The sequence below is a fragment of the Brachyistius frenatus genome, unplaced genomic scaffold (genome assembly GCF_029030835.1).
Source record: "Brachyistius frenatus isolate BFR_SWC_R1_liver_20210118 unplaced genomic scaffold, ASM2903083v1 Contig_216, whole genome shotgun sequence".
Classification (NCBI taxonomy): domain Eukaryota; kingdom Metazoa; phylum Chordata; class Actinopteri; family Embiotocidae; genus Brachyistius; species Brachyistius frenatus.
The window spans coordinates 507501-521528 of NW_027210815.1; the positions used below are offsets into that span (position 1 = coordinate 507501).

The following is a 14028-nucleotide window of genomic DNA, read 5'->3' on the forward strand; positions in this document are numbered from 1 at the left end:
ACAAATTAACATCAGATATATAAAACTACAGACAGGAAAACATCCAGCTGGAGTTTCTCTCGGTCTTTAAAATTAAAGATGAACTTAATAAAAAGCCGTGTGAGAAGAACAGAGGGCGCTCCGCAGGCTGGTTTCCATGACGACCGACTCACCTTGACTGCTGTAGATGTGGCTGATGGTGACCAGGTGAGCTGCAGAGACCAAAGACAACAATATTTGTAGTTTACTTGCAGACGACTGTGGTCCTCCACCCAGCAGGGGGCGCTGCAGCGGGACGGTAACACTGCAGATGAAGGTGACGGCGTTTGTTTGTGCCGACTCACTCTTGATGGTCAGGTGCTCCTCGACCATCTGGACGTACTCCTCTCTGGTCAGCAGGGGGGGCAGTCCTCCAATCAGCAGGCCGACCTGCACCGACCGCTTCCTGTTCTCCACCACGTAGAACCGCGTCTGGTTCATCTGCCGCAGGGACAGCTGGGAAACCACGCACACACTTTATCCTCCTTTTATTCAGCACAGCAGGTTTTACAGGATCTTTTTTCATTCATCTTCTGATTGTTTTCTCTATTAATTAATTTATTTTGTCACAAAAATGTCAGAAAACCATTTATAATTCACTCAGACTCGAGTTCATGAACTCACCTTCCTGATCTCCTGCAGTTTGTCCACCATCTTCTCCTGAGGACTCAGCGTCTGTCTCTGCACTGGAGGACACAAACACAGAGGTCACGACCTTTTGACCTACAGAGAGCTTCAATATTAAACTGTCAGTCCGCTCTGATGTTAAACTTTATGGTTTTAATGACTCAGATTTTATGTCGAGACGGTCGCTGATGTTCAAAATGGAGAGTTTATTTATCTGGGGGAAAGTGCAAGGGGTGTGGCCTAACATCTGGGTGGGGCAGGAGGCGTGGTATCAACACCAAGTCTCCACTCCCTGGTGCTCCTGCAGCAGGTTTAGATGTCTTAAAACTTTGCTGGGATTTTTTATTTATGTAACCCTTTAGTTCACATTGTTGTTGCTGTTGTTGTTGTTGTTGTTGTTGTTGTTGTTACCTTGCTTGCTGCTCATGCAGACCTCCAAGAGGCTGAAGTTTGACACATCTTCGTCCTGAAACAACAAACATCGTCATCATCACAGGAGCTCAACGTGTTGAATTTTAATGATTTTAATGAAGGTTGTTTTGTTTTTTAAACAAGTAATTTCGTACTTTGAAAATAAAATAAAACCTTAAAACAGTTTTAAAACACAAAATATAATTTCTTTCTGTTTATCCTGGAATCATTACTTTAAATTGTTTGTAGTGTCACATTAAACGTCCGATGTCGTCTCCAGCACGTCACCTGTCCGTCCACCTGTCCGTCTCACCTGTCCGTCTCAGCTGTCCGTCCACCTGTCTGTCCACCTGTCTGTCTCACCTGTCTGTCCACCTGTCCATCCACCTGTCTGTCCACCTGTCTGTCTCACCTGTCTGTCTCACCTGTCCGTCCACCTGTCTGTCTCACCTGTCTGTCTCACCTGTCTGTCTCACCTATCCGTCCACCTGTCTGTCTCACCTGTCTGTCCAGCTGCCTGAGGACCTCCGTGAGGACTGAAGCTGCTGTGCTTCTCTCTGAGACGGAAACGGAAACGAAAGCTGCAGCCGACCTGAAACACGAACAGTTCATGAAGGGAAGTCGGAACATGCAGCCGGTTTATTGTGTTTTTAAAGAATTCAAATAAAACTGCTGTAAATTTAACAACTCTTTGTTGACTTTGGTTTTTTCTAACAACAGCGCCCTCACCTGGGCCAGCCGGCGTGCACCGTGACGACGTCCCCGTCTCGTGGTTTGGCCCTCAGCAGCCAGGCGTCCTTCGGGGAGCTCCTGTTGTCCGGACCGCCGTTCCGGTTCGGGACGTTGTCGCCGTGGAGACGCTGCAGGCCGCCGACCTCGTGCAGCTCGAAGTCCTGCGGGTCGTCGGGGAGGTAGAAGGACCTCAGCGCCGCCTCCTGCAGGTCAAAGGTCGGAGAAGGTCGTCGTTTAGATTAATGTTCATATTAACTCTTTAAAGGAGGTTTCTGAGGTTACGTAGACGTGATCGTTCACACACCTGCTGCTCTACTCTGTAGTCACAGTATCAGTGTGTGTGTGTGTGTGTGTGTGTGTGTGTGTGTGTGTGTGTGTGTGTGTGTGTGTGTGTGTGTGTGTGTGTGTGTGTGTGTGTGTGTGTGTGTGTGTGTGTGTCGTGTTTTCGAGAAAGAGACAGAGCTCTTTACCACGACTTCCTCGTTCCTCGTGGCTCGACAGATGGAGACCAACCGGAAGAAGCCGCGCTTCACCGCATCATCGCCGTCAAACACCTTCAGGAACTGTTTACCTGTTGGTGAGAATAAATAAACACACACACACACACACACACACACACACACACACACACACACACACACACACACACACACACACACACACACACACACACACACACACACACACACACACACACACACACACACACACGTGAATCTGGATTCCCCATCAGTCTGAAATATTAAGATCATATTTTAAAGCTTCAAGTTTTGTCCTTTGTGTTTTCGTCTTTGAATTGAAGTTGTTTTATAATTTTTTTATTGAAATAAAGTTTTCATGAATCAATTCTAAAAGTTTGATGTTTTGGTTTTTCAGGGGGAGTCCTGTCATTAGATATAATAATAATTAGAATAAACAATCAAAACCAATTGTGATGAAATAAAAGGGAAAGATTCGAAATCATGACATCATATCTAAAGGTGAACTGACCCTCTGGAGCGGCCGGCTGACCGTCTCTCCACGGCGCCGCAGACGAGTCGACGTCATCGCAGTTATCTGATGGAAACATGGAGGGAAACAGAGTTTAAAGTTTGAACTATAATAAAAGAGGTTTTCTGTGAATCGTGTGGGTGAACTGACCGTTTAAATAAAGAGAGAAGCTGCTGAAACTTAATTTAACTCTGAACATGTTGAAGGTTTATTAAAAGTGCATCAGTTTATATTTATTGACATCCTGATGTCTGAAAAACATCACGTTCAGTTCAGCGGTGAAGCTGTCGGGAAACCAGGCGAGTGTTCGTGTCAGCAGCATCACAGGATGTGGTCTGTGTGTGTGTGTGTGTGTGTGTGTGTGTGTGTGTGTGTGTGCGTGTGTGTGTGTGTGTGTGTGTGTGTACCCAGCTCGGGGCTGCAGCTCTCCGTGATGCGGTAGCAGTGCATCTTGCTGAAGTTCCTGGAGTCGAGGCGGACGCAGGCCGGATGCAGCAGCATGCAGCGCAGACGCCCCACAGCGCACTCTGGTGGCACGCTGAGGTAACACGCTGCGTGGCTCTGCACACGTTGAACAACACACATGGAGGACACACTGTTGAGGTTTGTCCTTTTTACTGGGTTAAACTGAGAAACAGCCAAAATAAAAAATAAAAACCTGTCTCTCGCTGTCTTCTCTATTCGGTTACATCTGTCCCTCACTGTCCTCCCTTCTCTGATTTTTGTCTGTCCCTCGTTGTCCTTCCCTCCCCTTGCGTTTATTTCTGAAGATGTTCGTTCTTCGTTCCTAGTTTCTTTATTTTCTCCTTGAGTTTTAGTTATTTTCACTATTTTAGTTCTTGGTTCTTTTTGGATCCGGTCCCAGTGGGCTCACCTTGTTTTTGGACTCCCTGCTCGCCTTTAGTTTTTAAAACCTTTTTGTTTTTATGAAAACGTCCTACATCCTGTCCACCAAGTAAGAGTTGAGTATTTTGTTCTTCATTTTTACTTCACTTGTGGTTCTTTTTCTTCTTCTGTTGTTTACTTGGTGACAGTAGCCCACCTCTTCTTCTTCTACTACTACTGAGGTAGGAGTGGTAGATAACTTCGATACTCACCGTGATGCCGCACCACTCGCACCTCGACCCCGCCAGGACGTCGGACGACCCGCAGGACCGCCGACACACCTCGCACCTCGCCGCCGCCGGCAGGTTCCCCTCCCTCCAGTGGTGGTGGAACGTATCCTGGAGGCAGAGGAGTAGGACGATGTCATCATCAGCTTCATCTTATTGATTCTAATCAATCATTGTGAGCGATAGATCAGCTCGTCTTCATTTACTGTTCACAGGAAGTCTTTGATTAAAGAGGTGACCCGTCACTCTGAACTCTGATCAATAACACGGCTTCACATTAAACTGACAGCAAAGACACACAGATCAGTTTCTACTGTAGTATTTCAAAATAAAAGAATCACCACTACATGTCACCAGTGAAGACATCACTTCAGTTTAGTCCATAGCGGTTTGGAGCAGGAAGTGACCATATTTGGACGAACTGGGGGAGGAGCCAGCGCTGGATCTGACCGATCTGATCGGAAACCTGACGATACTACGTCCCGCCCACCGATAGCTGTAACCTGACTGCACCACAGGCCTGTCAATCAAACAGACACGCCCCCAAAAACAGGTCTTCTTGAATCTTCTTTTCTAATGAATGAGGGATTATTTTCAGATGGACCTCCAGAAAACTAAGAAGAAGGAGTGACTTTAGCTAACAACACCGAGATAACTGATGGACACATTTTATTCACTTTGGATTTGATGAGAGAAGTTGAATGGGAGTCTATGGAGCCGGAGGCTTTTTGGAGCCGACCTCTAGTGGCACTCGCTGGTATTGCAGCTGAAGACACTTCTGGATCAGAACCATTTTACAGACCTGAAGCTACAAACTCATATATTCAGTCTGTGGTTTAAACCTTGGAACAGAGAGACAACACTGCCACCATTAGGTCAGACAGTGAATTACATGACTGCAGATATTAGACATTTTATCCTTATTTTTACGCACCTTCTCCAGAGTCGTATCCACGTGACAACTGCGACAGTCGGCACAACTGAAGACGGCGCAGTCAGCGTGGACATGCAGCTCACACACTGAAACACACACACACACACACACACACACACACACACACACACACACACACACACACACACACACACACACACACACACACACACACACACACACACACACACACACACACATCATTTCACTGACATGTAATCTGAATCACAGGTCTGAGCAGCTCTGTAACTACAGCTCAGATTAAAAAGGTTCAAAGTCTGAGAGCTCGAAGCTTATTTGGTGTTACAAGTAAATAAGTGGTAAAACCTCAGTTCAATGCTTTTTTTATTTTTAATGTGCGATGGTTGTGGTCTGACTAGTGATGGTTGTGGTCTGACTAGTGATGGTTGTGGTCTGACTAGCGATGGTTGTGGTCTGACTAGTGATGGTTGTGGTCTGACTAGTGATGGTTGTGGTCTGACTAGCGATGGTTGTGGTCTAACTAGTGATGGTTGTGGTCTAACTGGTGATGGTTGTGGTCTAACTAGTGATGGTTGTGGTCTAACTGGTGATGGTTGTGGTCTGACTAGCGATGGTTGTGGTCTAACTAGTGATGGTTGTGGTCTAACTGGTGATGGTTGTGGTCTGACTAGTGATGGTTGTGGTCTAACTGGTGATGGTTGTGGTCTGACTAGCGATGGTTGTGGTCTAACTAGTGATGGTTGTGGTCTAACTGGTGATGGTTGTGGTCTGACTAGTGATGGTTGTGGTCTAACTGGTGATGGTTGTGGTCTGACTAGTGATGGTTGTGGTCTAACTGGTGATGGTTGTGGTCTGACTAGCAATGGTTGTGGTCTGACTAGTGATGGTTGTGGTCTAACTGGTGATGGTTGTGGTCTGACCTTCGCAGCGCAGCGCAGAGTTGCCGTCCGTTTGTTTTCGGCAGACGCAGCAGAAACGTTTCTTGTGAGCAGCCGGACCAAAGCAGTGAGCCACCGGCACCTGCAGGGGGCAGCAGAGACAAACGGTGATGCAAATTAACAGGAAAAACAAGAGTAAACACAATAAAACCAACAGAAAGCCTCCAGCAGAAGAAAAACACAACACGTGGTTCATCCTGCTGATAAAGAACCAAAGATGATTTAAACTTGTTAATAATTCTGAGAGCTGTGTTTGTTTGATTCAGAATTTTTTTTCATAATCTTCAAGTCTTAAAACTGAAGTCTGAAAATGTAGTACCATCGAGGGCCACTAAGGGCTGTCTCCTATAGAATCCCATCTGTCGTACCATCGAGGGCCACTAAGGGCTGTCTCCTATAGAATCCCATCTGTCGTACCATCGAGGGCCACTAGGGGCTGTCTCCTATAGAATCCCATCTGTCGTACCATCGAGGGCCACTAGGGGCTGTCTCCTATAGAATCCCATCTGTAGTACCATCGAGGGCCACTAAGGGCTGTCTCCTATAGAATCCCATCTGTCGTACCATCGAGGGCCACTAAGGGCTGTCTCCTATAGAATCCCATCTGTAGTACCATCGAGGGCCACTAGGGGCTGTCTCCTATAGAATCCCATCTGTCGTACCATCGAGGGCCACTAAGGGCTGTCTCCTATAGAATCCCATCTGTAGTACCATCGAGGGCCACTAGGGGCTGTCTCCTATAGAATCCCATCTGTAGTACCATCGAGGGCCACTAGGGGTTGTCTCCTATAGAATCCCATCTGTCGTACCATCGAGGGCCACTAGGGGCTGTCTCCTATAGAATCCCATCTGTAGTACCATCGAGGGCCACTAGGGGTTGTCTCCTATAGAATCCCATCTGTCGTACCATCGAGGGCCACTAGGGGCTGTCTCCTATAGAATCCCATCTGTAGTACCATCGAGGGCCACTAGGGGCTGTCTCCTATAGAATCCCATCTGTCGTACCATCGAGGGCCACTAGGGGCTGTCTCCTATAGAATCCCATCTGTAGTACCATCGAGGGCCACTAGGGGCTGTCTCCTATAGAATCCCATCTGTAGTACCATCGAGGGCCACTAGGGGTTGTCTCCTATAGAATCCCATCTGTCGTACCATCGAGGGCCACTAGGGGCTGTCTCCTATAGAATCCCATCTGTAGTACCATCGAGGGCCACTAGGGGCTGTCTCCTATAGAATCCCATCTGTAGTACCATCGAGGGCCACTAGGGGCTGTCTCCTATAGAATCCCATTCAAAAGCATCAAGTTCTCTCCTGAAGTACAAAGTCAGTAAATGTTTTCCACAAGTCATCATGGTGTCATTGTATGTTTGGGAGTGGGGCTATTTGATTGACAGGCCTGTGGTGTAGGTGGGCGGGGCTTTATCTGTATGAATGATTTAAAGGAGCAGGAAAAAGCTGCAGATTTAATTCCAGCTCCGTTCTGCTTCTCTAGTTTTGATTTATTCATCGTGTCTCGGCTGAACATGATTCTCATTTGCTTTTAGTGTTTCAAATATGACGACAACACGAGCGTCCTCTTATCAGCATGACAGGTTATATAATGTTCTCAGCCAGCAGCAGGTGATGGGCCGTCGGGGTGGGGGCGCGACCGAGGGCGGGGGGGCCGACGGTCGAGGCCCTCGGAGGGCGGGGGGGCTGATGAAATCCCTGTGTGAAATAGTTTTTACATGTTTCTCACCATTAAATATTGACAGATATCTTTTTATAATTGTAGATCGTCTAGAATCCGTAAATATCTGAACCATGTTTGTGACTGAATTTAAACTGGTCTCAGTCCTGGTTTTAGTTTAGGACCCGTTTTTGGACAAGTTCAGGAGAGATTTAGGACTTAGTTTAGGACTCGGTTGTAGACTACTTTTACACAGACTTTGGACTAGTTTTAAACTGGTTCTGGACTCGGTTCTGGACTCGTATAGATCTTCTGTGTGTGTCGGGTTGTGTGTGAAACATCCACCTTTTTAGAATCTGTCAATTCTTTGCATCAACATCCAGATTTGAAGCATCGTCTGTTGTCACGGCAACGACTTTGTGTTCTCATGCTGATGAACAGGTGAGATGAAGCTTCGCTGCAGCTGCTCATCTATTGATCACTGCAGCAGTCAGTCAGTCTCATTGATCAGTGATCAATAAACATCATGTCAGAGTGTGTGTGTGTGTGTGTGTGTGTGTCTTCTCTGTCTGTGTGTGTGTGTGTGTGTGTGTGTGTGTGTGTGTGCGTGCGTGCGTGCGTGCGCGCGCGCGTGCGCGCGCGTGTGCGTGCGTGCGTGCGTGCGTGCGTGCGTGCGTGCGTGTGTGTGTGTGTGTGTGCGTGTGTGCGTGTGTGCGTGTGTGTGTGTGTGGTGATTCAGCAGCTCTGACCTACATCAGAAATAAAAACTCACCCGGACTGAAGACGGAGTCACACAGGAACAGACAGTCCGAAGCGTCTTCAGGCACTTCTCATGACACATGAAGTTACACACTGAGGAGGAGACAGAGGAGGACAGAGGAGGAGGGGACAGAGGAGGACAGCGGAGGACAGAGGAGGAGGAGACAGAGGAGAGGAGTTTGGACCGGTGTGGTTTCAGACTCAGTCGAGTTGATTACTGACAGAAATGATTTAATCATGATTTTTATTTTCCGGCTGCAGCTTCAAACACGGTTCGATGTTTTTCATCATATTCAGACATTTTCAAAGATAAAGATCAAACGTCTTCTTGTTCATCAGCTTGTTTTTCACTTAGTTTAAATCACATTGATATAAAACTGATGAATTTCATTCACATCTTTCCTCCTGATGAATGAATGTGATGAAAGCTTTCCTTCTTCCTTCTACATGCAGCAGTTTTATTAATGAGTCACAGTCAGAGGAAATGTTAGATCTCTGCTGATATTTAAAAAAGAATGTTTTCATCCTCGAGTGGACAAAAGCAGGAAGTTGTGCAGAGCTGTTTTCCTCCGGCTGTGATGTCACAGACTGTCGATTAACTGACATTCAGTTTGTGGTCAGACGTTGTGAGTTCTCACGGTGGTGAACTGTCGCTTTCACAACACCGGATGTTACCGAATCCAGCGAACGCAGCGCTGCTCCTGCTGTTGGGGAGGAAGAGGAGGAAGAGGAGGAAGAGGATGGTCACATCTCTGCCGGCTGTCACACACACATTCCTCCAGCATCAAGCATCCCTACCAGTGTCCTGTTGCCATGCCAACCGGAGGCAGTAAATCATGACTTGACTGCCGCTCCAACTAAGCAACACACACTTTACACCTCACACACACACACACACACACATTACACACACACACACACACACACACACACACACACACACACACACGCACGCACACACACACACACACACACACACTACACACACACACACACACACACACACACACACACACACACACACACACACACACACACACACAAAATGGAAGACCAGTGTGTTACTGGGCAGACTGGAGAGGTTGTTCAAGTGTTTGTATATTTTTGTGGTGGTTGTGTAGTTGTTGTGTAATTGTGTAGTGGTTGTATGTGTGTTTCTGTAGTGTTTTTGTGTGTGTGTAGAGTGCCTTTGTGTGTGCAGTGGTTGCGTAGCTGTTGTGCAGTCTTTGTGTGTGTAGTTGTGTAGTGGCTGTGTGTGATTATGTGTGTGTAGTAGTTGTATATTGTTGTGTGTGTGTGTGTGTGTGTGTGTGTGTGTGTGTGTGTGTGTGTATTTGTGCTCCTGAGTGCGCCTGTTGAATCCGTAATAAGTCGTCCCTCAGTGAAGACATCAGGGAGACGAACAGAGGACAAACAGGACGTTGGAAAACTGTTAGTGTGTTAATGTTTCACTGCATGTGTGTGTACAACAACACTTTCTCATTCAAACTGCAGTCTGATGGATCTCTCACACACACACACACACACACACACACACACACACACACACACACACACACACACACACACACACACACACACACACACACACACACACCTGGTTGCAGCTCCACATGCAGAGCAAGGCAGCAGCAGGGTTGGTGGTTCGATTCCCGCTGGTAGTGTGTGTGTGTGTGTGTGTGTGTGTGTACCTTCACACAGAAAGCCCACGAGCCCCCAGATGAAGTCGCTACAGCTGTGGCAGAACGTGGGTTTGGTCAGCGTGGCTTTCCTGAAGCAGTGTCCGGGCCCTGAGCTCTGGTATCGGGGCCGCAGCGCGGGGGACGGCTGCCTCCTCTTCACCGTCAGCGGGCTCTCTGGGTCGGCCATGTCCTCTCACACACTCTCCCCAGCGGCAGGGCGACAACACGGGGCAGGACGAGGTTAACTCCTGCTGCAGAAAAATTGGGCTATCTGGGAAATATTCCACCCCCGGAGGAAAGACATCCCACCGGCCGGACACGGCGGCGCAGCCCTGAGAGAGGGCGCTGTGCTCGGCGTGCGTCCAGGAGTCCCCCCGCCCCTCTCCTCTGCTTGGAAAGCTAATTATCCAGATACAGAAATACCGCGTAGGTCACCGGTTAATGCTTTTTGTGATCCAAACGAGATTAGTTTTACGGTAAATGTGCCGTCGCTGCTCCCCGGTGGAGACACATTTCACCGGCCGCAGCCAGCGGTGCTGCCCGGCGGAGAAGGCGCCGAGGTCGGTGAGCCTGCTGCAGAATCCCGCTTTCACAGAGCAGCCAAGTATCAAACCCCTGAAAGATTAATGGACTATATCCATCTTCTGGAGCTCCCGGAGGCCGCGGTTTCTGGGTCTTCGAGCCTTTTCGACACCTCCTCGCGGTCTCTCCACGCCGAGATCAGAGTCCCTCCGCCCGCAGACAGCGGTGCCACCCAGCGGCGCGGCACCGAGCAGAGGGTTCCCGGCAGCTCCCCGCTCAGGAAGCCGGATGAATAAATGATGACATATTGATCCGTGAAGCTGAAAGCGGCGTGTCTGTGGCGAGATGAAGTCTGAGAGACGAAGGATGTTGGTTTTTTTGTATCCGCCAGGTAGCCTGCAACCAAGCCGGTCCAAACACACGCGAGCCCGGGCGGGTAGAAGCCGGCAGCCGCCCGCAGGAACCGGAGATCAACGCGGATCAACAAGTGTGCAGTCCGCCGGAGGGGGGGGCTGCGTTCATTTCGGCTTTCTTCTTCCTTTTCCGAGGCTGATTCTTCTTCCGCGTCGAGTCTCCAACACTGATTTACTCCTCCTCCCTCCTCCTCCTCTCCTCGTCTCCTTCCCTTCCTCCCTTCCTCCTCATCAGAGGCTCCTCTGAACTTCAGCAGCTTTCTAACCAGCTCATTATTTCCTCCTCCTGTTGCTCCTTCCCTTCCTTTGATCTTCCTTCTGATGTTGAACAGTATTTTACTGGAGAACTAAGGTTGAATTTTATTATGAGATATTGTCATTAAACCTGCAGAAGCTTCTTTACTGTCTGTTGAAACAGGATTTACTGAAATAAAAGGAGAGATTATTTGTTCAGCAACAACTTTATTCAAAGTGCTTTAATTTAAAAAACAGGAAGTATGATGGAATAAAATCATCCTTTAGATCTTGTAGACAATTTATTTTATGAAATTGATGGATGAACTGATTTCAGGAGGACGGACAGTGGGGAGGGCTGAAAGCTGTGGGAGAGATGGCTGCAGGGCACGGCAGGTTAATTTACCTAACATCAGCTTCACCAAGCGTTTAGGACGTTTAACCACAGTCAGATATAGAGAAGCCCCCTGGCTGCAGACCAGGGCGGTGCTCAATGTGGGCGGGGTCTAACATGGACTCCGCCCACACTGAGCACTGCATTTCCAGTTCTAAATGCCATTGGAAAATGCTAAATTTTGTACATTATGTTATGTAACTCTTAACTGAACTCACACCTAGTTGACTTTTTTATTGTTGCTGTTAAGGAGGAATGATGATTACAAGATAAAATTATAGAGTTGTTCATGTCAAGTGTTTCTACGTTTTAACCACAGACTGTTTCTAAAAGAGTTCGTAGCTTCAGGTCTGTAAAATGGTTCTGATCCAGAAGTGTCTTCAGCTGCAATACCAGCGAGTGCCACTAGAGGTCGGCTCCAAAAAGCCTCCGGCTCCATAGACTCCCATTCAACTTCTCTCATCAAATCCAAAGTGAATAAAATGTGTCCATCAGTTATCTCGGTGTTGTTAGCTAAAGTCACTCCTTCTTCTTAGTTTTCTGGAGGTCCATCTGAAAATAATCCCTCATTCATTAGAAAAGAAGATTCAAGAAGACCTGTTTTTGGGGGCGTGTCTGTTTGATTGACAGGCCTGTGGTGCAGTCAGGTTACAGCTATCGGTGGGCGGGACGTAGTATCGTCAGGTTTCCGATCAGATCGGTCAGATCCACCTCTGGCTCCTCCCCCAGCTCGTCCAAATATGGTCACTTCCTGCTCCAAACCGCTCCGAACTAGCAAAGATGGTGACGGACAGAATCTGAACTGGAGGCTTAGTTCGATCGCTCTATTATTGTTATTATTATTATTTATTATATTATTTGATCCTCAAAGGGAAACTACACGGATCCAACAGTAGTTCTCATAAATGACGAAACACTCAGGTGCTACTTCAACTTTCAGAAGTGGGAGGTGCAAAATAATAAATTATTGTAAAAATGTTACATAAACCTGATGCCATTTGATTTAAAATGTTTAATCAGTTAAACGCATATTTTAAGTCAAACATTAGAAGTGAATAAAGATGTGTTTTAAATGATTGCTTTTTATAATTACATTTCTTTGCAGGCGGACCTCGACGAGACGGCGTGAAATAAAATCACCTTGAAACCGACGAGGTGAGCAGAAGCGTCTGTATGTGGGTCAGAGTACGGTGGCTGTGAAGGTCCAACACTTCAGGACAGTAGAGGATTTTACATTAAATATTAAATATGATGATTCTGTTTGACTCCTTGATTTTTTTTTTTTAACTTTGGCCGCTGTGTGTTAAAAGGACTGTTTCTCCCACACAGATGTAAATGCGCTCAGTTTAAAGCTGAAACTTTGATGAAGCATCATTATTTTACTTCACAGTAGCTGATATTAATGCAGCTCAGTTATTTTCATTCCCTCGTGTGATGTTTTGTTTATGTTTTGTGTCTCTATCAGAGCACTGAACTGTACCTGCTGTGTTTGACCACCAGGTGTCAGTGTGACACAGTAAAACTGACACAGACGTCACAAACCTGCAGAAGAAAGAAATTAACCTTAAATGTTCCTTTTTGGTCATCCAGTTAACCCCTGTGGAGCTTTAAAGGATTCGTTTCATTACTTCATAGACTGTAGCCTCTATAAGAAAGATTTAAAGAAAAATTTAAGAGAACCACCTCCACCTGATCTTCTACACTTTTCAAAAAGTTCCTATGTGAAATGTTACTTAACAATTAATTAGGATTAATTTGGATTTTGGTCACAAAGTTTATCTTTTCGATTCAAAAAACATAATTCAACAGCAACATATAGCGGAGTCCAAAACTGTGTGGGTGAAGAGCTGCTCATGTTGACCACTAGGTGGCGCTGCACACAAATCAATCGCAACAGTTTCCTGCTCGTTTCACAATAAAGGCCTTGTTAAGTCTGCTTAAACAGTATACGGCTTTTAATTTGAAACATACAGGAAGTGTGTAATACCTTCAACAGGGCAAACGGGAGCGGATCAAAACGAGGGTTCATGAATCATTTAACACACCTTAAATATCACCCTGACTGACGATTTAGAGAAGATCGTATCTCCAAACCAACAACAACAACAACAACAACAACAAAATCGAAATAAATTATTAATATTTGATTTCCTTATTTGGAGAAAAAGAGGCGGGGCTTTGTTCAGGTGCTCCACCTACACCTGGTGCTGTCAAATAAATGTTGTAGAGGACAAAGTAGAATATTTCCCTTTTGAAATGTAAAGAATATAAATAGAAAATAGAAAATAAATAAATAGAACAAAAAAAATTGATTAAATAGAAAAATAAATAGAAAGTCAACGATGGAAATACTAAAAGTACAAATACCTCAAAACTACTTTATGACTGAGTAAATGTACTTCATTACTTTCCACTGCTGACAAATTCAATTTTTTGTTTTATATCAGAATTGAAAATATTTTCATACTTTTATCTGATAAAGGTGAAAACCTCAGCGTGAACACGTGAATGACTTCCGGTTTTTCCAGCAGGTGGATGAACACCTGAGCAGCAGCGTTTGATTTATCCTCCGGTTCCTCCTCTTTTAAATGTTTTCTGTGTGATGATTGAA

General features: G+C 46.2%; 1 protein-coding gene across 1 annotated transcript in view; it reads right to left on the reverse strand.

Moving 5' to 3' along the window:
• LOC138633343 (diacylglycerol kinase theta) overlaps nt 1–10991 on the reverse strand; it is a 17029-nt gene extending 6038 nt beyond the window's left edge. Inside the window, exons 1-14 of the mRNA XM_069719514.1 lie at nt 9864–10991; nt 8186–8265; nt 5727–5826; nt 4825–4910; nt 3876–4001; nt 3186–3339; nt 2779–2844; nt 2259–2359; nt 1786–1991; nt 1558–1648; nt 1057–1111; nt 643–704; nt 324–474; nt 153–191 (exon numbers count right to left, since the gene is read on the reverse strand). Of these exons, the coding sequence (XP_069575615.1) occupies nt 153–191; nt 324–474; nt 643–704; nt 1057–1111; nt 1558–1648; nt 1786–1991; nt 2259–2359; nt 2779–2844; nt 3186–3339; nt 3876–4001; nt 4825–4910; nt 5727–5826; nt 8186–8265; nt 9864–10041 (1495 nt within the window). The 5' untranslated portion in view covers nt 10042–10991. The remainder of the gene's footprint in view (nt 1–152; nt 192–323; nt 475–642; nt 705–1056; nt 1112–1557; nt 1649–1785; nt 1992–2258; nt 2360–2778; nt 2845–3185; nt 3340–3875; nt 4002–4824; nt 4911–5726; nt 5827–8185; nt 8266–9863) is intronic.
• Between the last annotated feature and the right edge of the window lie 3037 nt (nt 10992–14028).